The sequence below is a fragment of the Cryptomeria japonica genome, chromosome 3 (genome assembly GCF_030272615.1).
Source record: "Cryptomeria japonica chromosome 3, Sugi_1.0, whole genome shotgun sequence".
Taxonomy (NCBI): Eukaryota; Viridiplantae; Streptophyta; class Pinopsida; order Cupressales; family Cupressaceae; genus Cryptomeria; species Cryptomeria japonica.
In genome coordinates, this window is record NC_081407.1 from 1,006,125,716 (window position 1) to 1,006,153,308 (window position 27,593).

The 27,593-nt window shown below is 36.1% G+C and overlaps 1 protein-coding gene across 1 annotated transcript in view; it reads left to right on the plus strand.

Moving 5' to 3' along the window:
* Window positions 1-15,306, plus strand: part of LOC131036728 (26S proteasome non-ATPase regulatory subunit 14 homolog) — a 63,214-nt gene extending 47,908 nt beyond the window's left edge. The window contains exons 4-7 of the mRNA XM_057968696.2: window positions 13,524-13,605; window positions 14,048-14,224; window positions 14,327-14,494; window positions 14,601-15,306. Coding sequence (XP_057824679.1) covers window positions 13,524-13,605; window positions 14,048-14,224; window positions 14,327-14,494; window positions 14,601-14,792 — 619 coding nt within the window. The 3' untranslated portion in view covers window positions 14,793-15,306. The remainder of the gene's footprint in view (window positions 1-13,523; window positions 13,606-14,047; window positions 14,225-14,326; window positions 14,495-14,600) is intronic.
* The last annotated feature ends 12,287 nt before the right edge of the window (window positions 15,307-27,593 follow it).

The window sequence follows — 27,593 nt, forward strand, 5'->3', positions numbered from 1 at the left end:
TCGAGTTGCCATTTGTTGTGCTCTGCACAACACACCCTGTATTAGTCAGGGCCCCCCGTTTTTGTGTAATAGGCAATAAAAAGGGAGAGTAGCAAACCAAATTTGAAAATTTTGGAGAGCACATAATGAACAAGATTGAGCATTTGCCTTGGAAATTTGCTCATTTAACCCATAAAATCTCGATAAACCCCGAACTCGCATTCTTTCCCAAGGGTCCGAGTTTGGTAAGTAGAGAGGGCAAACGATGAAAATCACACATTCTTATTGCAAAGCTTGAAATTCATGTTTAGTAGAAAAGGCAAGCAAGAACCTGAGGTCACTTGCAAAACCCCAAGTTACGCATTTCAAGACAAGAAACTGAATTTGTAAGATCTAAAAATCGCATCTTTGGGGCAAAAATCCTGAATTTCATAAGGCATGTCGTGTGTTTTTAAAATACCGAGTTTCAAACCAAGGGAACAAGGGTGAAATTGCACATTTCAACCCGAACGGCCGAATTCCCTCAATAAAACAAAATCGCGCGATTTCATGGAGGATATTTAAGTTTGCATAAAACGAAAAAATCGCACATCTTCCTCAATTGGCCCGAAAGTCACTAAAGGGAAAATCGCATAAGTCAATATTAAAAAGTTAGCTCTTTTTTGTTTAAGAGTCCTAAATTCATTAATGTAATGTCCGAGTTTTAAGGGGGGTCCGTTAAAAGAGAGAATAAAAATTGCGCAAATGGGTTGGAATACCCGAAATCTAAGGAGGGGCATTTTAAATAACATGTCTAAATCTATCGTTTCACTCTAGGCGCCCGATATTTCAAAGGAAGACATTTCACTTAAAGACAAAATCTCACGTTTAGAACGAAATACCCAAAATTAGCAAACAAAGAGTCATAAACATTTAAATTAAAATCTCTCAAAAGGCCCCTTAGGCCCAAAATTCAAAAGGAGAGCCTTTAACTTGAAAGTTGAAATCTTGCAAAAGGCCTCTACAGCTCGAAATTCGCAATGAGCAAGCATTGTAATTTAAAATAAATCTTGAATTTCACCTATTTCACCTGAAGTGATGAAAGGAGGACATTTAAACTTAAAACTAAATCTCTCAAATTTGGCAAACAAAGGCATTGAGACTAAAAAGATCATCTCCCATTTCATCTAAACAACCCGAAAATCAAAGCAAGGCGTCCAAAAGGTGAAAAGGAAAGTCTCACAAAAGGCCTCTCAAGCTTGAAAATTGAAACAAAGGCTTTCTAACTAGAAGTAAACGTCTCACATTTTGGTGAGAAAGTCCGAATTTGCCAAACAAAGGATTATAACTTGAAAAGGTAAATCTCTCAAAACCTCCACTATACCCGAAATTCCAAGACTCGGGTGATTAAAAGGTTAAATCGCGCGTTTTGATCCAAGGGTGCTAATTTCAGAAGTAAAAGGTGGTGTTAAAATGGAAAGCCAAAATCGCTCAAAACATGTATAAGGCTCGAATTTCATCTGAGAGAGCGAATCAAGAGAAAGGACCGAACTTCATATTGGAGAAGAGGGGCATTTAAAGATAAAGTTTAATATGATTGTTAAATTAATTTATTTAATTTTTCAAAAGGACTATTAAAAGTGGAATTCATTGTTTGCAGGACGACATTGAGAAAAGCTAGAGCGTCAACTTGAAGCGCAAATTGGAGACACGATTGCGAGCAACGCCAAGAAGCAAGAATGAGGAACGTTCTGTAGGGCGCAAGGTCGAAGTGGCGAAGCACGGGAAAACACGCCACCACCTAAACCGTAAGTTGAAGTCCCAGCAAGACTGAAGATAAAAGAACACTCAAAACGTGCAAAGTCAGAAATACACAGCTGGAAGTAATTCCAGGAAATCAGGTTAAAAAACTGAATTTGTTTAATGTAAAGAACTGCCTGTGGGCCCCGTCTAATGAATTCAGAGTGAGGGGACATAGGTTAGTCATTTCCTACTACCGGATAGACCTGAATTGATGTCAAATAGTGGTCGGCAATTGAGAATGTGGTTGGGGGATAACTGAGGATTAAATGGGCATGGGTTAAAGCTGCCAAGGTCTAGAAGGCAGATCAAGATTGTTGGATGTAGTCAATCCCGACCTCTAGTTCAATTTGTAAAACCTATAAAAGGCAGGATGCCTCTCATTATAAAGGGTTAGATAGTTAGAAGTTTTTTTTTAGATAATTAGATTTCTAGGAATTAGAAGTTAGATAGGTTTCAGCAGTTTTCAGATTAGGAGTAGCATAGAAATGCTGCAGAAATTGTTGTAATGGCAGCTGAAATCAATACACGGACATTGATTTGGTGTTTATCATCTTGGTTTTTTTCTGTTTGCATGGTTTGTTTCAGCTAGTTAGAATTAGAGTTCATTGATTTCAATGGCAAAATGTGGAGGGTATTTGATGCATTTCAGGTTCATACCATTGGGGGCTTGCTGATTGTAGGTCATCGTGCATGGTTAGTTTGAATCCAAACTGTGCTTAGTTCAACTGCAGGTGTTCGTCTTAGGCTGCGCCAGAATTGGGTGCCTAAATTAGTGTCTCTGGTCTGAAAATCCTTCATCCCTTGGAGATTGCGTTGTTCTTGTCTAGTTGTGAGGGTGTCTTTGGCAAAACAAGAATCTGTTTATGGAAATCTGTCTACCTGCTACACTAGTCATTCTTATCGTTGTCCTTAGGATCCCAAAACCCTTCTCTTTTGCTTTTATTTCCCAATTCGAGAATCAGATGCTGACCAACTTGTTGTAAACGTAAGGCCCCTTGTGCTCCCAGCAAAACACATCAACCGTTGAGCTATGCCGCAGTTATGACTTGATATTTGGAACCTTGAGGTTGTCTCCTTTGATCAACTAAAACAACATTAGGGATTCCTTACACAAGAGAGGACATAATACTCAACGAAAACAGTCTATTCTGCGTTGGTCGGATAGACTTGTAGCAATACGATTTTAGCCACGTCAACACAATAGACTTCATGAAGTTGAGAAGATCATTCTCTTCAAGCACAATAAGGACTCTGAATTTCCATGAGGTATAATTAGATGCACCATCCAACCTGTCTTCAACTTTGAGTCCATTGACCATTGTAGGAACCCGAAATAAACAAGCTAAGCAACGGATATTTCAAGACTAACCGATCTGGTTCTGGATCTTTTCTTTGGACCCGCTTTGATACCATTTGAAAATTAGAACTAGAATGATTAAAACTCAGAAATCAAAGACAAAAAATTCTCAAAGGAACAAAATACACAAAATTTATCCTGGGAAAACCCTCCACCTGAGGGTGAAAACCCCAGCCACACCAATATCGAACTTTATTATAGGCACAAATCTGATACAATGCTTTCAAGCTTAACAAGCAATGAACTAAATAAGATTGTTAACACTTTAACAATGAACACATAAGCCAATAACATCTCAGAATGAGTGAAGGCTTCTACCATACATCCGACACATATCCTTTCTGCAATATGAACTGATAAAACACCAATCGAATACAAGGAGAAGAACCAGAATATCTGATGAAGATGCAAGGTCGCAGATGAAGATATCAACCAGCAACAAAAACCAAAACCTTCTACCTCAAAAATGATCACGTAAATATATATTGAAAACTTTAAACTTCACACTCCCGAGACACATAGCTGATCCTTGAATAAAAGAAGCACGACACAACATAGCTCTCAACGGTGGAAGATAGAAAGCCACGCGCTAAAGAATAATCGACAGTTACACTACCGACATCAAGAGGAGTTGCAAATACAATGAAACAACTGAACTTCACAACGGATGAAAAACAGGTAGGAAATAAACCGCTGCCAGCACACACGATTCTCCCCCTAAGCCGCAAGCCATACACACATCATTTGCAGTGTTAATGTTTGTAGCTTCAGGAGATTTCATATCACCTGCGATGAGTGTGAATCTCTTCTTGCTCATGATTCCTTACCTTGTCGCATCTCTTCATTCATCTATTTCGCTCGATTTTTTGAGCTCTGTGTCTGATTTCCAAGTGAGTGCTCTTTACAGCTGTCAATGAAGACCTGTGACTGGATGACAAAATATAAATAAGGGTGGTGATCAGACTATGCCAGCACACCTGCAGCCTGGATGCGGGTCCAGGTTCAAGCTGGGTCTGCATCTGGGTTCACTGCAGGTTCGAGTGAGCAGTCATCAATACGGTGGCAGTCAAGGCATTTGCAATCGTGTGTCAGCAAAGCTTTTGGGTTCCAAATCGCACATGAGGAGTTTTGCATAGGTCAAAGGGGGAGTTTCGCACATGCGTGTGAAACAATAACATATGTTTTAAAGTTTATTGATAATAATTAACGTGAGCATTCCATTTATTAATTTTAAACTTAAAAGTTTTTTAATAAATTCATAATTCATTGATATATTTTGATGCATTATTAGTATTTTAGGTTTTGCTGTTTTTTATAAATTCATAATTCAAACTGGTGAATCGAATTCTCAAACCCAAACCTTACCAGTAACTTAGGTTATAAAAGAAACATATTCTCAAATGGTGCCTGTTGATATGTTTTTTATGCACTTCGATCATAGAATAAAATACTAAGTATTCTATCCTCTCTTGAACAAGGACTCCTCAAATGCTAGACTATGTAATCAAACGAGGTGACTCCAAGGTTTCTTTAGTCAGGTCTTGACTTTGCGCATGGATAAACTTAGTTGAAATGATGTGATATGCTGGTATTACAAAGGGACTTACGTTTATGAATCGCAGCTAGAATGTGATCATCTGATGTAGCAATTTAGTGATGCTTTCTTCCTGCATTAACTCAATTTCAAACAAAAGGCAAAAGGGAAATGGTTTAGAGAGACTAATCTATGCTAACACCTAAGGACAATGATAATAATAGATAATGTTTTGATAGACAAACTCCTTCAATTCGAGCTTTGTTTCGCTATGATAACAACAACTACACAACGCTGGTGCAATCTCCCAAGGAAATGAAGGATTTTCATATTGCAAACCATTCATTCAAATACCCAATGCTGGTGCAATCCAAATGAAACATTCACAATTGAACTATTGCAATAATGAGGTTCAGGCTAACTTTGCACTATAGCTTATATTCTGCAAACCACAAAAAGTATGAACCAAGGAAATTATCAAATGTCATTGCATTTCTCCATTAAGATCAATGAACTTTAACTGAAACTTGAGAAGTAGGAAAACATGCTACATGCTGAAATAACACACAAAAATTCACCATATCTTCAATGAAAATAGCATGTTTATTCCATCAAACCTTGGCAACAATTTTTGTTTTCTCCTATTACCCTACTACTTAATTAACTATTCTTCGATTATTAACTCAACTTTTACAAATGAGAAGGTTGTGCCCTTTTAGAGCTCTTCAATTACAAATGAATGGCTCTAATTGATTTGATGTCAACAGCCAAGATTTAACAATAAAACCCTGATTAGGGTTAGTTACAATTAACTCCCTCCTGACCAATAAGATCATTACATTGCTTTGATTACATGTCTTTCTAGGTGAAGGACCAATAGGAAATAAGGTTAGGTACATTGAATTCAGTGTCATCCACATGTGTAGTTTGTTGATGAGTCAGGTTCAATGCATTTGGATGCTTTGACTTGATTGGTGGATGAAGTTGAGTTGTCGCCACCTTAGCTACATGCATGTCATGTAGACTTGGTATCTCGTCACAAGCAATATCTCTTGATACTCAACATCATCATGCGGCTTTTGATTGATTGTGATGGGTCATATTCCCAAATTGTATCATCTTCTAACTTTGAGTAACTCTTCTGAAACTATCTACTTGAGCAATGCATTCCTTACTATTCATCTTCTTCTTGTCTTGTCTTCATGATGTTGATGCATGATCTACATATGTGGTTGTTGCAAGTGCACTCCTTGCATCCACATTTACAATGTCCTTCTCTTGTTGTATTGACCTTGATCTTGAATTTCTGAACTTTGGAAATTCAAGATTGTTGTAAAATTCCCTCATCATCATTGTGAGGTCTTCTTCATGTCTTGAGCTTAATCTTGTCTTCACATTGTTTCTTTCTTCTCCATCTTTCATTCTTCATTCGTGCTTGTGAATCTCGACCTCCTCAGTGCATTGTTGATTCTTGCATCATGTTATGATGTTCCTCCTTGCTATGACTTGACTTCTTGAATGAAGATTTTAACAGCATTACCAATGACTTGTAAATCCGCTTCACAACCATCCGCATTCTTCCCCTACTGCATTCGATTCTCTTTGCAACCTGATTGCACTTGGTTTCTGCTGTGATTTGATTGCTTCTTTTAGGTGGCCTGCTCTGTGTGCTTTTAATTTTCCATTCTAATCTGCCTTAAAGTCACCCTTCTCCACTGTTCATTTCTAAAATTTTCACCTTGTCGGGTATTGATTTTCGGGTTTCTCACATGCTTATGTATAGATTTTACTTGTTTCTCACCCACGCGGCCTTCTTCTTGCTGTAACATCTGCATTTGCTTCCTTCATGTTGTAGTATTCTTCTTCATGTAAAGTAATCCTTGCTATCTTGAGCTTGCTCTGTTATGAAATCCTTCTCCATTGCATGTTGTTACATCATACAATCACCACCTGCAAGAAGAAAAGGTTCGCTGAATTACAATTATAAATAAATTCCCAAGTTAGTTATAGAATCCTCTAGGATGAAATACAAGAAGATCATTATTCTAATTTCATTTTGAAGAACTTAAGGTTTCGTGATAATCTTTGCAAAATATCATCAAAATTTCTCAAAACCCTTTGGAATGAACTTTATTTCAAACTGGAAGTGTCATCTTTCATTTGGAAAAATGAAGTTTCAGGTCCGATGCTAAAATCCGATTTCTCGTATTCAGGTTGCAATATTTATTTTCTCTTCATATCCCTGCTTCCTTTGCAATCCGATTTCACCCTTTAATTTGCATCCCTTGCTTGAAACGTATGCCTTGAAATCACCCTACTCAGATCTGACCCTTCTTTTATTGCTGTAGGTAATATTTGCAATCTGCTCTGCTCTGCTGTGCGAAATCAGACTTTGTTATGCAATGCTGGGCAGAATTTAAGGGCCTCCTTGCACAAATTCGGGATTTAAGGACATTCATGTATTATTTCGGGTTTTTAGGTTGACCATGTTTGAATTCGGGATTTGGGCATCATCATGTATAAAATCTGACATTTCATATGCCTATGTGAGATTTCTGCCTTCACCTCTGCTTTTCACTAGGTCTGCTCTGCTCCTTGAATTAAATTGATTTGTTTTTTATTTGAAAGAATGATTTATTGGATACTTTTCATATTTCCTTTATATATTTTGTCATCAACTTACAAGGAGGTCGGCCTTATCTTGTTTGGATTTTTTATATTTTTTTTTCTTTGGATTTTTCACGTTTTGATGGGAAATAAGGCAAGTCGGCCCAATAGGGAATGGATACATTTGGATTTTAACTCTTACACCTTTATCTCCTCTTCCCCTTAGCCGATTTGAATAAACAAGCATACATCTCCTCCCATTTCGGAAATTTCACCACATCATGCACAATTTCTTTATTGCACATGGACGTGTATGATTGCAGAAGTTTCAATTGGCCGTGTAAGATTGTGGGTCTCTTGCTATGTCATGTAACATTGCGGAGATTACAAGGGGTCATGTAAGATTTCGGTTCTGCCAAGCTTCTATGTAAGATTTTGGAGTCTGGGCATATTCATGTAAAAATTCAAATGCTATACTTAGCCTACTTCTTAGTTTTGTCTTGCAAGTTGTAAAGCCTTACACAAAGATCTTTGCAATTCACAACATTTCACTATCAGGCAGTCGACTTAAACTATATATCAATTACCATTCTATCTCTTCTTGATTTGATAACCATTGATCATGTATTTTTGCAGAGATAGCACATGGTTGTGTATGAATTGCCAAAGGTGAAATCTGAAAGTGCTCCTGTAGAGGTTTCCAAGGGCGGAAATTAGCATTGCCCGTGTATAGACAAAGCACTAGTGAATACCTTAAGCATTAAAGAGTGGATTTTGAGAGTGACTATGTAGATCATGAAGAGCAGATATCTCAAGTTCTTGTGTATAAACTACCAAGAGCAGATTTGAGCAGTGTTCATGTATAGATCATTAAATGCTAAGCTTAATCATTTCATTGTCTTGCTTTGAAGATTTTGACCCTTAACTCAAATGATTTCTTAAAAGCATACAAGGCATTAGCCCAAGGGGTTTTGGAGGGTTTAAGGCGTCAAGCATGAAATCGGGATTTTGCATTGATCATGTAAGATTTCAGAATTTTCCTACCTCCATGTAAGATTTAAGACTTTTCACGTATCCATGTATAAAAGTGGAACTCTCAAGGGCTCACGCATAAAAGTGGAACTTTCAAGGGCTCGCGCATGAATTCATCAGTTCACACACTTAGCAATCTTTGCAAGGCAACATTGGGGATACATTTTGTATTATTTGGGCAAAATCGCAAGGGGACTTTGCAATTCCACCCTCAAAATGATCAATACACCTTCTACTCCTCCACTACATATTCACAATAATCTTTACATCATCTTGCATTTTGACAACTTTGATGACAATAATGACAACATTTTAACAATTTTGACAAGTTTATGCGAGTCTTCTACAATTCACCCTTTAATCTCAAGTCTTGACACCTGATCATGGACTCGGACTTGAAATAGGACCTCCTGACTTGATCCCACCGGGTGATGTGTGAAAGGTCACAACAGTGCCCAGATCTGGTTCTATAGTTGGATGGAAAATAATACCCCAGGGTCTTAATTTGCGCGTCCAAATTCAAATTTGAATTTAAACACTATTATATTTTATTAATTATGTTTTGTACTTAAATACTCATTAAAATATATAAATATTATTGTGGTGTTAAAAACATCTTTATTGATGAAGCATTGGAGGCCGACCTAATTTAGACGGGACATGATATTGGTTGTTTGAAAGTGACTTCTTGCATGTATGTTTTTCTAGGTGAATGTTAGAGCAACTTTAATTGTATAAAGGACTTGAGAAAGTTGCTTTTGGCTTCTAGTTTATTCAAATTGAACATCCAAAGTCATTTGCGACTTGTTTATAGGTAACTTCATTTCAAAGCTTCTTTGAGCAAATCTGAGCTTACCATTATGTATGGAGTAGCCAAAAACCCCAAGAGTGTCTATCAGATCTTTTGCTTGTATATCTTTCTTAGATGCCCTACTTTTCTTTCCAAGCAGAGTTGTATGACACAATTTGAGGCAATAGGGTGGAAATGAAAAAATAATAATAGAAAGCAATGTTCAGTGTTGACTTAATTTATTTAGCCCTGATCATTTGCCATGCCTACCACACTATCACTCAACATCTATCATTCATAGGCAAACGCATTGGCATTTTCTGTTTCCTATTCCACATCACCTGTTGCCACATGATAACACCCATTCATCTGCCTAGTCATCTTCCATGTCAGCACCACATTGCGTAGTCACAAGCTTACATCAACATGATGACATTGCCTACTTGAGGATCCTTGCATGTGGGGTTTCATAGTCTGTTTTGACACTTGAACTTTGAAAGGCCTTCCCTCAATCAGACTCCAATTAAGGTTCAACAAATTTTTTTTCAAGCTATTTTTGGAAGGCTACACAGTGGCAAATTTGGTTTTTGGTAGTTGTGCTTCATGTTACTGGAAATTGTTGTTTTATCATTCAGTTATTGAGTTGTTCTTGTGTTTCAAGAACGTTGAGAGCTCCATACTTGTAGATACAAACTCCTTTTTAAGTGTTGTTTTGTTTGAAAGTACATGATGCTTTGTGTACTTTGCTGTGGTGCTCTTGTTTCGTTCTCATTGTACCTGAGAAATGTACTTACAGATTCCTCTTATTTTCAAACTGCAAAATCCAAGATTAAAACTATTATATTTTTATAAGCAGCTGATTTGAGAACATGCTATTCTATAAAGTGCTAAAATATTTCATGTGGTTTGTGTATTAATGAATTAACATAAAGTTCCATGTGTTTCTTTTGGTGTGGAGGGGTCGGGAAATTTTCATTATATTTCTCAGTTGCAACTCCAACACTTTATTATCACATTTTGAATCACCAAACTGTGAGTGGGGAAAGGAGGGATTAAGAACAATTATTGCAGAGTAGGATTGATCTCCTACCCTATCTTCTAGAACTTGTTCTTAGGCCAAATGTTTCACTGCAGAAAGTTGCATGGTACCACAACAATGATGTAGTTTACAGATTAATATGCTGTACTATTTCCAAGGACATATTACATTGCATAGAGCACACCGAGTGCCCTTAGAATGCTTCGACCATAATTAGGCATTTGTTTGGAGATCCACTTGAATCTCCATCTATTGGTGATGTTCTTGTGGTTGATATTGTACCAATTGATATAACAACTATTGTGATTCTCCTCCTTATACAATGATCATGGCTTCTTCAAATGTTTCTGATGACTCTTCTTAGCGAGTTCATACATGTCTAGAAAACCACCTTTTCAACATTTGTGCCTGTCTTGGTGATTGTCCTTCCTTTTGGGAGGACATTGTTCTTTTGTTTGATTAGAGTTTCCATGTGAATGATTTTGGGGTTCTTTTATCAATTACTTCTCTGTGTGATCCACCTTGCTTTGTGGGTTCTTCTCTTTCACTGGATACATTGAGGGCACAGACTCTTATATTGTGATGGACGTTCCTTTTGTGGATTGCCTGCCTCCATTTGCTAGTTCCTCCTTGATGGCAGCTTTTCGAGAGCTTGTGTTCAAGAAATCTTTGCCAACATATTCAAAGAAACTTGAACCAGTTCTAGATGCTTTTCTGTTTCTTCCCTTTGTATCTTTTTGTGGAGTGGGAAGACTTTCTATGTGCACCTTCATCTATATCTTTTCGTAAGTGAAGAAATGTTCTATTCAAGTGGACCTTCATCATCATCCAGTATTGTCTATCTTCATCTAGTTCTGGGGTAGATTATTAGGAGTTCTAGAGGTTGTTCCCTGGGCGGAGCTACCTAATCCAACCCTTTCTCTCTTTTCTTTGTTGGGGTGACTACCTCTCTCATTCTTTTGGGGGATTCACATTCCCCAAGTTAATCTTAAGAGGAGATGTTGGGTCAAAACCATGTTATATTTAATTAGGAAGCTTAACCATTGTAATTGTTAGCGTTAGCTTGGGTCACCCAACCTTAGTTTGAGTACGCACATATCAACTTGCACGTTTGAACACATCCACTTGCAAGTGAGCACATGCTTATTTTGGGCGTGCTCTTAGTTGTAAACTTTTAATTGTGTTGCCCAACCTTAATTTGAGTATGTACATATCAACTTGCACGTGTGAACACATCCACTTGCAAGTGAGCACATGCTTATTTTAGGTGTGCTCTTAGTCATTTTGAAGGGGTGGAAGAGGGGGTACACACCACTATTCAGTTGAGGCTGATTTGTGCATATAACACGTCAGATGCTATTCCTATGGAGGCTTAGGCATGTTCACACAGGCCTTCCTAGCTCACTCCTACAGCTTACAGTGTTTTTCAGTTTCAGTGTGAGACCTGTGGAGCTCTGTCAGGCTAATTTCAGAGGACTCCTAGTTCGTATTAGGAAACTCATAATGAAGGAATAGACATTTATCATTTATGTTGTTCATTGGCTACTTGAGTATGTGTCTCTATTTCTTTGAGCAACTAGTTTATGATAATTGGTTTTAACTTTTAAGGTATTTGTTCTTGGGTGGATTGTATGAGCAAATTGGTATGTTTTTGGTACTGGCAGTCGTTAGTTACTTGCTGGGCACTTCTATCATCCAAGGTACTTGATTGTCATGATCGAAACAGGGTATTGGTCCAGGTAGGACAGAGATAATAAAAGCACAAAAAAGATGATTTAAAAAAATAAAATAACAAATAAAAATCACACAAGTAATAAAATTGTTGCTAGTCCTACTGCATCTGGTTCTGAAGAATCAATTGCTGCTTGGAGGCTATCAATGACCAGCAATTTGATGATTTATTCACATTGTTCTCAATTTGAGAATGACTATCAACTTTTTTGCTATCTTTAATAGAATTTTTAAACCTGTGTGATTATCATACATCAAGAATCAATTAATATTTTGAAGTATCAGTTATTGGTAGTGTTTTTCCATTTTTTATTTTATTTTATTCATATAACAATTGATTTTATGGTTGATTTTTTAAAATTTGTTTACTCTTTTATTTTATTTTATATACAGATGTACCCAAGCTAAATGAATAAGGGGTTGCCAAAAAATATCTGTGAACCTGTGTACCATGCTTGTATCCTGTTAACCGAGCAGGGAGGTATAGAAATCTGCCAGGAACTAGTTGTGGATTGTGCATTAGAGCTCTTACTCTTTACAGCAACTTAGAAGGCAGTTCACTATCATCCTCCCTGCAGATAGCAGTATCAAACTTACATAGTATTGGCTCTTGGTTTTGATGCTGCAAAACCAGTTAGATCATCTGAATTATTTCTGCAACATTTGGAGCCATTGAAATTCCCAAGCTACCATTTTTAAGCACTGGTTAACCAAAGCTAAAGCCAAAGCCAAGGAGCCTATTTTCTGTATCACTACCTGCCATTTCCGAATCCTAATTTGCTGCTAACAACTCTTCACACACCCATACGAAGTTCACAAATTTTTGTCAAATTTTTTATTAAGCCTTCACTCGATCCTTCAACAAGTAATCTCTACTCCATCCTTTGGATTGCCTGCCTTCTGGTACTTGTTGTATATACTTTGGAGATAGGAGGGGGAGGGGAAGGTGCTGGTGCCAACAGGTGTGGAGTGCTGTTGTCTACTTGAGACACGAGAGTTTTCACATTTTTGAGATATGAAAACTTCCTGTTCTTTGATTTTTTCTCTTTTACATAACTTGTAGAATTTAGGTGATATATTTTGACATCTCGGAAGGGTTTTTTCAGTGTATATACAAGTCCCATCCAATGATGTTATGTATGTCGTCTGAATTATGGCACGCACTTGTTTGTGTGTTGTCTGAATTATGGAATCGACTTGCAGTAATTTATGTTGGAGTAGATTCTTAATATTGGGAACTGAGTTTCATATTAATATCTGAATTTGTTATTTAAATTTGCCATTTTTTACAGTATGCTTTATATGTATGAAATCATACAGTTTTTATATTTCAGGTTATGGAAGCTAGGTTTATCTTTTTTTCAGAGATTGAAAGTTGAAACCAATGTAAACTAGGTGTATCATTGCTTGGTTTTGATTGATTAGAATGCTTGTACAATTCATACTCAATAGAAAGTTTGCATGGGCAATGGCGACTTTTGTGACTGATGCTGACAACATTGCAAATGTGGTCTTGATTTTATGGTTTGATGAAGTCTGGAGTGATGTAACATTCATGTTTTAGGTCATGTTGTTTTATGCATCTCATATGTTTTTCCTATGCCGAAAGCTTCTTTTTGGACATTTGAATTCTATTAGATGAAAGTTTGATCTGGTCTATTTGTGATTGTAGGCCAGAGATGGTTGTAGGATGGTACCACTCTCATCCTGGTTTTGGATGCTGGCTTTCAGGCGTTGATATCAATACACAACAGGTTATTACCATTGCTCTTCTGTTTCATTTCATTATTGAATTCCACCCTTTGCGTGTTCTTCTTCTTTTAGGTAGTTATGATAGTACATCATATTTTTCAATGAGCATGAAACATATGGCACTTGCCATATTGCAACCATTCACTGAAAATGATGTATCTCACTGCTAAGATTTAGATGTTAACTGCAGCCTCTCAAGTTGAGTCGAGCATTTGCAAATTTGTAGCTCAGAATTGAGATTAAATATATTGTCTTCAACATTTTAAGGTGCACAAAACAAACCATAGGTTACACATCTTTAGTTAGATATGTGAAGGTTATCTCAGTTAAGATATGCTTGAGATTATGAGAAACCTGTTCAAAGATTTATGTTCTATAGATTTGCAAATTTCTCCCGCTGCACTTTTTGTGGGAGGTACTGAACATTGTAAGGCACTCTTGTAGAGTTTTGAGGCACTTAACCAGCGGGCAGTTGCTGTGGTGGTCGATCCTATTCAAAGTGTTAAGGGGAAAGTTGTAATTGATGCGTTCCGCCTGATCAATCCTCAAACTATGATGCTTGGCCAGGAGCCTCGGCAAACAACTTCCAATCTAGGGCATTTGAATAAGCCATCCATCCAGGTAAGAGTCTAGTGGCCAGTTCTATGTTGTAAGAGATAATCTGGACTTAAGTTATTGCATCAGTTTTGAAATTTGCTCTTCTTCCTCGTTATGTCTGTACAGGCACTGATCCATGGTTTGAACCGACATTATTATTCTATTGCTATTAATTATCGGAAAAATGAACTTGAAGAAAAGATGCTTCTCAACTTACACAAGAAGAAATGGACTGATGGTCTGACCCTCCAACGCTTTGATTGTCATGCCAAAACAAATGAACAAACAGTTCAGGTGTGGAATCATGTGTACAGAAAATTTCTTTCGTTCCATAAGTATGTTCTCATCTATATATGTACCTTTACTATCTCATTCTAAATATTGTGAACAATATATGCAGGAAATGCTTGACCTCGCAGTCAAGTATAACAAAGCCGTACAAGAAGAGGACCAGCTGCCTCCTGAAAAACTTGCTATTGCGAATGTTGGCAGACAAGATGCCAAAAAACATCTAGAGGAGCACGTTGCAAATTTGATGTCTTCAAATATAGTTCAAACCCTAGGCACCATGCTTGATACAGTTGTTTTTTAAGTCTTAGGAAATCACAGGATCAAGTGAACATCTTCTTGTTTCATTTTGTGCATCCATAAGAAGAAACACAGCATATTGGAGATGTGGGTCATGCCTCTAAGATGGTGACTTGTTTATTGAACTTCTGGATTGTTTATGACTGAGACCATATCATCAAAGGAATCAGGAAATTGGATGCTTATATATTATATGTTCGATCTACATTTTAGTCAAAGGGATTTGATGTGCGAAAAATTGATAAAATGATGTAAGTAAATCCATCAGCTGGTTACTGGTGTGAACCATGAGTATAGTAGTAATGGATCGTTCCCTTTGAGTTGAACTACTGGTTTCATGAAAATATTTATACAGTTTATGTACAAACTCGAAGAAATTTGATTAACCAAAATTGAAGCTAGGGAATGTGTGGAATTATCATCTGGAGATTTACTTCAGGTGTAGGACACCCACACACCAGCAATGCCTGAAATTAACTTATTCAGCGAATGCAATAAATGATTGCGTGTTAAGAGTAGCTAAATGCTTGCTGAAATTATATGACAATTGGATGTCGCTTCTCTAGTAATTGCTCTTTTTTAAATCTTCTAGATTGGTACGTTTTGTAGTAGTGAATCAAAAAGTTGAGTAAATAATATACTTAAAGCGTATTTCTTTGTTGTTTATTTGATAGTAAGTTATCTCAAGCTAATTTATTAATTTGAAGGGGAACACTTGTTTGTTCTTTCTAGCGTTTTGATTTGTCCTTTCTGTGAGGTCGGACCTTGGAAAGGATCCAGGAACTGCCCACGTATCAATAACTCGTGACCTTGTGCATACCTAACCCTTCAATTACTAGTACTTGATAATTGAAAGCCCAATAAATTAGTCCACTTGTACCAATTGTCGTCCACTTGTGTATGTGTAGTTAGCCATTGAATATTTAATTAGATTAGTTATGCAACATTTTTGGTGACTCTAGCACAGTTATTGGAACATTGGTTAATAAATATTGGTCAAAGTATTTATTAGATGAATATCTATTAAAGTAGTGCAATATTTTTGGTGGTTGTAGCACATGGTTATGGGGTGTCTATGAATAGGTATTGGGTGATACCTCCAAATGATCACTTTTGGACTTTTGTGCACATAACGACTTGTCATGTGGTTATTGTAATGGTCTAAAAACTGAAACAATAGTTTGAAGTTTGTAACTCATATGAAGAAACTCCTAAAAATTGTAAAAATTTGATGTACCGTTTGAAAGCTTAGGGTATGCGAAGTTAGGTTAAATGACTATTAAGTCTTTTCACCTAAGCTTGTTTATTCAAAAACAAAGTATTTATAGAATTGTTTATTCAAAAAAGAAAAAATAATATTGTAATGACCCAAAAATTAAAAGAATAGCTTTAAGTTCCCAACTCACATAAAGAGAAACCCAAAAAAATTGTAAAAATTTGATGTACTGTTTAGAAACTTAAGATATGTGAAGTTAGGTTGGATAACTATTAAGTCTTTTCACCTAAACTTGTTTATTCAAAAACAAAGTATAAAAAGTATTTATACAATTATTTATTAAAAAAGAAAAGAAAATAATATTTTTGTGAAATTTATTGTAGTAAAGTTTTTTTGACTTAGGGTTTTTACATATTATGAAGATATAATCGTTGCAACAAATCTTAAGTTTTGTAATTTACTTAAGTTGTAATAGCATCTAAGCACTCATATAAAAGATATTTTATTTTGGTGGATACAAATAAGTATACATTATATTTTGGTTAAGCTGTGAAAAATAAAAATTATATGTTAGACAAAGGGAAAAAAAAATCATAATTAAATATAGGTTTATTAGATTGTCCAAGTTAAGTAACAATGATAAAATATTGACCTAGTATCATTTAAAAATTGCAACGATTTTGTAATGTATCTAAATTGAAATAGCATAGATGCTCATATAAAAGATATTCTATTTTTGTGGAATAGAAACATGTGTGCACTATTTTTTAGTTAAGTTGTAAAACATAAAAATTATATGTTGACAAAGGAAATAAAAATTTGATGTAATTAAATATAGGTTTATTAGATTGTCCAAGTTAAGTAATGAATGATGAAATATTGATCTAATATCATTTAACACATAATAATTCAATACAATTTTTTTATTTATTTTTTGATCGGTAAAAGGCCGAAACCTGAATTTTTTTAATTAATTAAAGAAAATGATTACAAACTCCATTCAATGTGGGCACTGATAGGAAAGAATGGAGGAAGAAAACCTTCGGTCTCGCCCAAATCCTTTAGAGGATCAAAATCTACTAATACCCAAAAACAAGAAAGAGAACCCGATACAATAGCCCTTGGGAAAATCCCATCCGACAGAGCTATATGACAGAGAGATATCATTCTAGAAATTTAGAAGTTCTGGAAGAGCTGCTCCAGCCTAAAAAAATGATAATTGCTTCACCCATGAAACCCTGAATCAAATCCTCAAAAGCAGGTTACAAATGATCTGCAAAAGATCTTTCGACCAAGATCAGTGTCAGAGAAAACGCTACAGAGCTTAAATAAGAGAGCAATGTCAAGAAACTCCCCGAAGGAGTAATGAAGCACCATAAACCTCAAGGGGAAGGTCCTGCAAGGCTTATTGTGACCAAACCTGCATAAAAACCACCAGACTAATCCTACAACAAGCACTTAACGAGAAGTTAGCCTAGAAAAACCACACAACTAGTGGTGCCAAACCTTCACAATAAATCTGCAACATCCTCAGAGACTATAGGAAATGTTAAGAATAAAAGCTCTTGTCATAAAAAGCTAAAGACCAAGAGCCGAGTTATAGGAAGAAGCTCACATAATCACCATAAAAGCTTACAAAAGCAGATAAGGACAATCACCTTACTGAATCATTCGATAACTTTTAAAAGAAAGCAAAGGCCAAGCACTTCTTAGACAAAACCAGACAGAAACCTCTATACATTTATATAAGAAATTTTACTTATACAAACCCATCTCCAGAAATACTGAAACGAGCTAAAACAAGCTATCAGACATCAAAGGCCAACAATTTATCCAGGATAAGTAAATACTGCCAGAGTAAAAATGATAAACTTAATCATAAACATGTTCAAAATACTAAGTCTGACTTACGAAGGAACGACCCAGCTAAAGGAAAAAGAAGCAAAACTATAGTTTAGAGCAAAATAACTTCCTTAACAGTCATATGTTTAAAAAAGTATTAACTAGTCCAGGTCGAAAGCAAACTATAAACACTTGAGAGACTTAAGGAAGCGGGAAGCTTGAAACCATGATGAGCCCCTCTAGCCAACCGGACCTCTCCTAACCAGCTCTTGTGGAGCCTTTTCTCCAGAGCTAGCTGGCAAATTGGTAGGGGGGAAAGCAGGGGAAGGAGGAATTGCCACATCGTCCGGAACCACTTCGATATTCTCAACTTCTAGATAGTTAGCAAACCATCTGTTGCACGTCGATTTCTTAACTCGTAGAAGCCACATAAGGAAGAAGAAATTCTTTCGTCTGATTGGGTTGTAGGCTTCATAATTCAATACAAATTTTCTATTTGAAATTTATTTCTATGTATCTCTTACAAACTTTTCCTATAAAATTTTAAATAAGATTGAACAATGAAATTGTGTTTAGTAACGCTTTTTACCATAGGTGTTACAAATAGTTTAGTAATGTTTTATATTTGAATAGTTAATTTGTACTGGTATTTTGGATTGGTCGATTGTTCCATTTTTGTGCTCTGGTAATTGCGGCATTCTGGTAGCGTGTTGTTTTGGTACTTTGACGATGTGTTCATTTTTGGATTGGCTGACTTTGAAGACTGGTATTGGTATTCTGCTTTGGTGATTGTAGCGTGTATCCTAATCATTAAAATATTCTTTTGAGAAGTATCTCCGAGGTCGACTTGATATATATTTTCGACTTGATACACACACACACACACACACACACACACACACACACACACACACACACACACACAATGTTTAGGTAAAAAAAGGTGTGAAAGGCTGGAACAGGGACGGGCGCTCTGCAACCTAGGGTTTCTGACGTGGACTGCAAGTTCAGGTTCGACGATGGGGTTTACCCCCTATGTGTGGAGGAGGTGGTAAGGACTCCTCCACGGTGGTAAGGGCTTCTTTCTCTCCATGCTAGTCTTTCTTTTCAACATTTATTGCGCTTTGCTTCGCCTGGTTTTGGCAGATTTGCTAGTCGAGGTTCCGTTCATACGGCCCTATGGGTGATGAATTGAGCGGTCCGGGTATTAATTCGACCCAGCCGTCAGATTCGAAAGTCGTAGTCGAGGGATTTTATGGCAAATCCTTTCGTGATGCCATTATCGACTCGACTGTGCAGGTTCCGCATGAGGCGAGATTCATTCCAGTAAGTGTGATCGAGTCTATTGACGATGGCGGAGGAGGAAGATGAGGTAAGGACCCTCCCTCACCTTTGCCAACCTTGTCCATTTCGCCTAACAAATCGATGGCCAATGCTATCGATTTGGAAAAAGCTAGACTACATGATATTGTTATTATTTTTGCGGCTACTGACATAGATAAATATCCGACTAGAAAAAATTTGGATGATTGGATGAAAAATGTTTGGATAAATAAATTAGGGTTTAAATTTTCTTTCTGCAGAATGATGCAGAAAGGTCTTTTTATGATTTTCTTTAATGATAATAAGTCTCGGGTGGAAGTCTTCAAGAAGCAATTCAGGGCCATGGGGAAAACCACTTTTAGGGCTCTCAAATGGTCTTTTGATGCGATAAATGAGGCAATTTTGGCGCTCTCATGTCCGCGTTGGATTCAAGTTAAAAACTTGCCTCCCATTCTCTAGAGTTTTATTCCTCAGATTTTGGAACCCATCGGCAAAGTGATAAGGATTGACCACTCGTCGAGAAGACTCACTTGCCTCCCTTTTAGCCAGAGAGAAATGTCGTTCTCTCATTCCCAAGCTCCTTTCTCCCGAAGAAGGCTAGCGCCTCAGTCTGCCTTTTACGGTGGAGGAGATTAAGAGAGCCATCAACTCACTACATAATGATAAGGCCCCTGGTCCTGATGGGCTCACCATTGAATTCTACAAGGCAAACATTAAATGGATAGTAGATGACTTGTTGGAAGTCTATAGGGAAGCCTACAAACAAGGTTCACTTGGGGCTAACATCAACAAAGGCCTTATAAATCTTCTTCCTAAAGAGAGGGACCGGGCTCTGATAAAAAACTGGCGTCCCATCACCCTCCTCGATGTATCTTATAACATTCTAGCAAAGATGCTTGCTATCATATTGGTAAGTATTCTTCCTAGATTCATTTGTGCTACTCAGACAGGTTTCATTAAAGGCATATACATACTTGAAAACCTTATCACTAGTTGGGAGGCTATGGATTGGTCCAAAATCTTGGATCAAAAGGTAGCCATGTTTCTTTTAGACTTTGAAAAAGCATATGACAGGGTTGAATGGAACTTCATCACCATCATGCTTGAAGCATTTGGATTTCTCGAGGCATTTTGCCAATCTGTCCAGGTCCTCCTCAGGGATGCCCATACCCAGATTGAAATCAATGGATCCATCTCACAAGCCTTTCAGTTGAATAGGTCTATTAAGCAAGGTTGCCATCTTTCCACTACCCTCTTTGTTATTGCCTCAGATGCACTTTACTACTTGTTAAGAGATGACATCCTCTCTCCTAAGGTTAAAGGGATTACTCTGCCTGATAAGTCAGATCTGCTTAACATACAATTTGCAGATGATACCATACTATTTCTTGAGCTCTATGAGAGTAACATGGACTCCTTATTCTTCAAACTCAAGATGTTTTGTGATGCATCTGGGGCAAGAATCTCTTAGACTAAGTCCACTTTGCTCAGTTGGTCTGAGCACCCCTCGAACTGGCTTTCTCCATATGGGTATCAATGGGGAGGACCTAGCAAGATTGTCAGATATCTAGGGATACCCTTCTCAGTCTCTCCCTGTCTCAAAGATATGTGGAATTGGATTAAAAGTAAGATTGAGGGAAAACTCACCAAGTGGAACAACCACTACCTCTCACTAGCAGGGAGAGTACAAGTTTGTCAAAAAATTCTCTCTTCATACAATATCTACTACGTCTCGGTGTGGATGTTCAGTAATTACCAAATCAATGTGCTACAAAAGACATTAGAAATTTCCTATGGTCTAATGGAAAGGGGAATAGAAAGGCACATTCGGTTAATTGGCAATGGTGTTGTATGGATAAGGAGATTGGAGGCCTGGGACTGAAAGACCTTGAAGTTCAAGGAATTGCACTTGCTGCAAAGTGGATATTCCATACATTGGATGGTAATGAGCCATGGAAGATATTAGTTAGGAACAACATGAGGTTGGGAGTTCCTAAGTCTGCTAAATCCTGAAAATCTCTTCCACTTAGTGACCTTTTAGATGGAAATTTCCTTGTCTCTACTGCGGGCTCATCAGTGTTCAAATCAATATGGAGGGCATGGGAGAGTGTTAGGCATAGTGTAACTAACTGCGGGATCAGTTGGGATGATCTCATGTGTGGGGAAAGGTCAATTTGGTGGAACTTGTTCCACAATGGCAAACCCCTAGCTCTTACTCAAGGTTGCTCGACCAAAAGATGGGCCAGCAAAGGCATCTGCTGCTTTAAAGATATAATTTCTAATGGTGATCTCATCTCATGGGATGATCTTTCAAGTAAGTATCAACTCCCTGCCTCTAATAGGAGGACTTAAACATTATGTATAATGCTTGTGTTGCCTTACAACTTCCCAAAAGACGTGATACTATTGAAGACAAGTTTGTATCCTTTTCTTGTTCTGATGGTACAATGCTTTGTAAGTTGAAATCAATCTTTGTCTATAAATATTTGATGCACGATGATAGTATTCTAAAACATATTAATTCATGCTGGTATTCTGAGTTAACATTCACGCAATGGGGTAAGTTGTTTAAAACTCTTTGGAGTAGTCCACTGGCTCCCAAAAAGAAGACATTCAAATGGTTGCTAATGCTTGATAAACTTCCTATCAGACCTGATCATAATAGAGATGTTACTTGTAATATATGCAAAGTTAAAAAAACCACTAGACATATTTTCTTTGATTGTATCATTGTCAAGGAAATCTGGCTAATGTATGGTTTATCAATTTTATTGCATATTAGCACTTTTGATATTGTTATTGGTTATATTAAAGGTATTAAAATATACTGTAATTCTTTTTGGAACCTGTTATCTTGTGAAATTAAGTGGTATATATGGAAAATCAGGAATGAAGAAAGGTTTCAAGGTAGAGAGAGGATCCTTACCGAGTCTTTTCGTAGACTCGCACAATACTCTTTCTCCTCACAGGTGACTATGGTGATCAGACTGAACAAGGAGAAATTCTGAAGGTTCTTGAGTGATGGCCACACTAGGATCTTCATCTATGAGCTTTCTAATGGTTACACCTGGGGAAGAATGAACACTGAAAGAACTCCCTTTGTCAATGCCTTGGACACTCTCATGGAAGAAATAATGGGCAATGGTGACTTGGTACGCGAGAAAATGGTATACTCTGCCAAATTGAGGGATGACCGGAGAGTAGTATGGATGGAAGGCCCACTGGGTTGGGTTGCGTGGATATAAATTTGGCCTTACATATTTTTGAGGCATTATGTTTACTTTGTGAACAATTATGTTACCAGTCATATATACATGTAACTCGTCAGTCATATATATACATGTAACTAGACAACTATACTTTGATAGGCTGGTAGTATGAACAACATCCAAAAAGTCTATTTTTTTATATGACTTTTTTTATGTAACAGTCAATTTTACACACAAGCTATGTGCTCTCGTTTATTTACTATAATCAATATAAAAAAAAAAGGTGTGAAAGTGTGTGAAAGTGTGTGAAAGCGGAAGGATGTAATTGAACATATTCCAAAAGAGAAAGTGAGCATGAGCGAAGAAGAGAAGTGGTATGTGACAAAGATGTGCTGGCTTGATGATGATTGTAATGAATGACTTCATATGTTGTCATTGATGGAACATGTACACACACATATGTTTGTCTACCGGTCTTACTTCAAAGTTATTTGTATTATATTGCTACGGGTATTAGAAGTTTTGCTTATGATGGTGTCAAACTGGTACATAGTGACAACCGGTATATGCAGGAAATAACTTGAGACCAACTTGAAGATCTAGCGGAGATTATCAAAGGAACAATGAAGGACAATCGGTTTATATGTTGACAGAGGTTAAATCTAACCGGTATTCATTGATTGTGTGATGAGTTATCACTGGTCGTGATGAGTTATCCTAACCGACAAATTTTGGCGGTAATTTGTAATGGGCTATGTTTGATTGTCCAGATACACTGCACCTAAGAAATTGTGATATAATTTCTAAGGCCGACATGAAATCTAAATGTCTATTTAATGACATTAAGAAGAACTATTTTATATAAATGATGAGATATGGTATGAGATGATCTGATGCGAAGACAAAAGTGTTAAGTTGTAGAATATGTTGGTAATGCAGTTTTGAGTGCGCATAAGAGGATCTATTCAAGCAAGTTGTGCTACTTCTAGATCACACCACCTGTTGTTTTCTCATCACTACAACAGTCAAATACCCTAACCGGGTAAGCTCTAACAAGCTTCATTGTGCAAATCCTTTAACAAGGTGATCCATTAGTTTGGACTTAGAAATCCTCTACCGAGGTTACTCCTAACAGGGTATAGCTCCTAATAGAGCTTTGGGATCTTTAATAGGATTCGCTCCTAGCAGAGCATTTTTGTAGACCTTAACCAGTCAGCTACATATTACTGCAGATAGTTAACTTGTGAGTCCCATCTCACCGTGTTTTTTCCACGTATAAACACTTGAGTTATGGTGGATGTTTTACTCTGTGTGGATGCTTTAATATCATTTTGGATTGCATGCATAGTGGTGAGTAAACTTGTTAAGTATATCTATCGGTCAATGTTTAAAGTAGTATTGTTTTTGGTGTCACTGATTCACCCCCCCCCTCCCCCCTCTTAATGCTTTATAAGTCTATCAAGGTGAAGTGTTGGTTCAGTATGAGCAGATTGGTGCAGTGACTTGGTGAAATATTTTGAAGAGGATCTTAAGCAAATCTGCTACAAACAGTTAGTATATTGCAGTGAGTAGGTGAAGCGTTTTGCAGAGGTTCTTAACCGGATCTGCTGCAAGTAATTAGTTTATTGTAAGAGCTTTAATTGAAATTGATTTCATGCATGTGTAGATGCAACTTTCACAGTTCACTCCTTTTGGCAGTAAGCCTTTCTGACAGTAAATCGATCTTATTTGAGCAATAAGCTCTCTGAATAGTGATCCCTTCGACAGTGGACTTGTTTTTGTAACCTTATGTTACTAGTTATATTATCTTGAGAGTTAACCCTCTCTATGGTTTTTCCCTTGGTTTTTCCACGTATAAAAATCTTTGGTGTCTTTTTCGTGGCTGTGTTATGCAATTCATTTATGTGTTTTCAAGGATAATTAAGATTAGAGTAAGATCAACATATTTATCTATTTTAGATTTAGAATTTGAGTAGAATAATGATTCACCCCCCTCTCTCAATATTCCGATTTGTTCAACATTTTTGACTTGTCTTATGAACTCTTCTGTAAGAGGTTGGAACCCTTGTTTTTCTACTTAATTTGTTAAAAACCATTTAATTACAAATTAAAATTTGTATGATAATTATTTAGTATAAATTATATTGATTTTTTTTTTATATATCCATAGTACATCATAAATACAATAAAATATTATTTAAAAAAAGCTATGATGCATTAATGATAAAATATTAATTTGATGAAATTTGTTACAAATAATTTTTTATTTGTATATTAAATAATATAATTTAACTATGGGGCACGCTATGATAACATTTACGCTTTAAACAAGGTTGGTGGTTGGAGCAGTTGTGGATGGATAACGAAATGATTAGAACTTGATATATGAATCATGTAATGGTTGTCTTATTAAAGTGTTAGGTTATAATTGAGACCGATTGTTTGGATGGAGAAAACTTGTAAAAGTTGTAGCATGCTGATTTATGCAGTTGTTGATTCTTTAGTTTTTGTGTCAATGTTGATTTATGAAGCATGAGTAAACAAGAGTCTCGGATAAGGGAAAGTAGTCTGTTATTTTTAATAGGAAAAAGTAGTCTCGGATAAAAGAAGTATAATAATTTTAAAATTTTAAGGTTTTTTGAGCACAAAGAAAAATGACTATATTCTTATTGGGACCAATGATATATATCAATTGGTTTTAGGTTTTAGACTTCACCATTTGACCCATCATCATAGAAAGCACTAAGAATGTAATGAAATAACTTAAAAACGTATAGTTGAAATGCAAATATCTAGCTATTTACTTAGCTAAAATGGGTTTAATTTAAAATTTTGTTTGCTTACTAATCTTAATTGATCTCTAGAATAAAGCCTTATTATTAAAGATTAATGACTCCGTAGAGAATTATGCTAGTATTTTTGTTTGATGCCCTTTGAACTTCATTTAGAAGGAGGGGACCAATGCGCCTCATTTTCATGCCATTGGTTGCATATGCTACACTCAACACATAAAGGCTATTAGCTGGCACTATTCATGTACATTGATGGAAGTGTATTTAATGCTTTCTTTGCTAAATCAAGATGACGTGCAAGGTTGTGACACATTTGCATGCATGGTTAGCATCTATGGTTGGATGAATTAAAGATGTAAAATTATCATCTTTATAAAAATTAAGAAATTCTAGTAAAGTGATAGAATACGAAGCTGCACAAACAAAGCAATATTGAGTCTTAGCTATTTAAATTTTGGACTATAGTTATCTTAAGATTAAAATGTGTTTCTAATAGAGTTTGTTTTGTTTTCTTTAAAAGTGCCAAATAAATATATAAGTAGTGAAATAAATATGGGAAAATAATTTTTTTTTTTCATATTAAAAATATCTTGGAGAAAATAATAAATTGAATTTAGAAAATTAAAGTTGTTTGTCATGAAAATTAGATTTGGGTTGAGTTGGTTTGGGTATTAATTGTACTGAAAATTAAGAATGTCTTAAATATGATACTAACAATTACTATGAATGTTTAGGTGTAAGTGACAATGTCTTTTCCAATTCACCAAAACGTATTTAAATTAATATTGAGATTAACTTCCTTTAGAATTGAGATGGGTTGGTATAAAACAAAAATCCTAAATTTGAATGGATGTCATTTTAGAGTGCAAGCCCTACCTCCTATTTGATAAAATATTTTTTAAGGGAAATAAATCAAACCCTTCTAAAATTATATGAATCTAGGGTGGAGAATATTAATTAGCACACTAATAAGATCCATATAAATATAATTGAGTTGCATAAGAAATATGGCAAGTAAATAATAAATTAAAGGAGAGTTTATGGAATGATTTGCTCTTTAATAGCAATGATAGTATGCATGGTTGATTCAAGTAGGTTAGGGATTTCTTAGCTCTTTTATGACGATAATGTTAGCTTGGATTGATTCAAACTATAGATGGGGCCTAAGACTTCTCCTTAACAATTAATCTTAGACTTGAAGGAATAAATTTAAAGTAAACAAGTTTGTTGGTCTTGTACTCTAATTGGATATATCATGCCTATGATGATGTTTGTCTTTCTTGCAATATTGTTTACTACAATGCTATGTTAATGAGGATTCATATGGTACAACATAAAATGTTAGGAATTTAGAATAAGTACATATTACCTTATTTACAATTTTTATATTTCATCTTATGCATTCATGTAAAAAGGTAGAATTTTGGTTGTTACGAGGTTAGTGTAAGTTAACTAGTAGTTCAACGTTCTACCATTTTGGTGAGCATTGATTTTTTGCGGATAATCTCAATCTTGCAAATTTGCTACTTTTAGCCTATATGTACTTAAGTTTTTCATTCATAGTTAATCAAAGTTTGAGTGTAATTTTGTAGAGACTTTTGTTACCAATCTCTATGTAGATCTATGACTACTACTTTGCTTGTTTCCTTATTGGTTGGTATCATAACAAACTTCCAATCCATAAATTAGCTTTTCTCATGCTTCTATCTACTACTTCCTTGTAGAGGGACTATAAATAACATTTGACAACACCATCATATTTGGGGTACTTTAATCTTTTTTTTCATCCAAATTGCTTACAAGTGAATAATTATGGAAGTTTGAATTATCTTTTATGTATTTTTTATAATATCTTTAATGTGTGGACTAATTTGAGACATACATGTGTACTATATGTGTATACAACCATATATTACTATCATTGCTACTATCGTTAGGATTAGGTATGTCATTCACCTTACAAATCTTAAGTCTTGCAAATTATATTTTATTGTATAATTATAAATAATGTATATTATCCAAACATAACATAATGAGAAAAGATGGACACCCATGTGAGGTTGTAATGTAGAGGAAATGGGGCTCACTAATCTAAACATGCAAAATAGAAATCAAACCCATTCACACCAACATTTATCAAAGAATAATCAATAGGCTCAACTTGAAACCCCTGAGAGAGTTGGGCACTATGATTTGGTTATTCTTCTTTTTGTTGGACTAATGGCAAGTGTCACTCTTCGGATTCGTGACATGGACTAACCGCCTCCCATGGATTCGTTTATCTCTAGAATTTTTATCGAGCGTTAATAGGTCGATCTTTTGGAACAACAACAAACATGTTCCAACAATTGGTATAGGATTCGGGTCGTGCTTTCAAATCCCCTAGGGTGATGTTGAGGTTGCCAACGTCCCCCTTTAGGTCT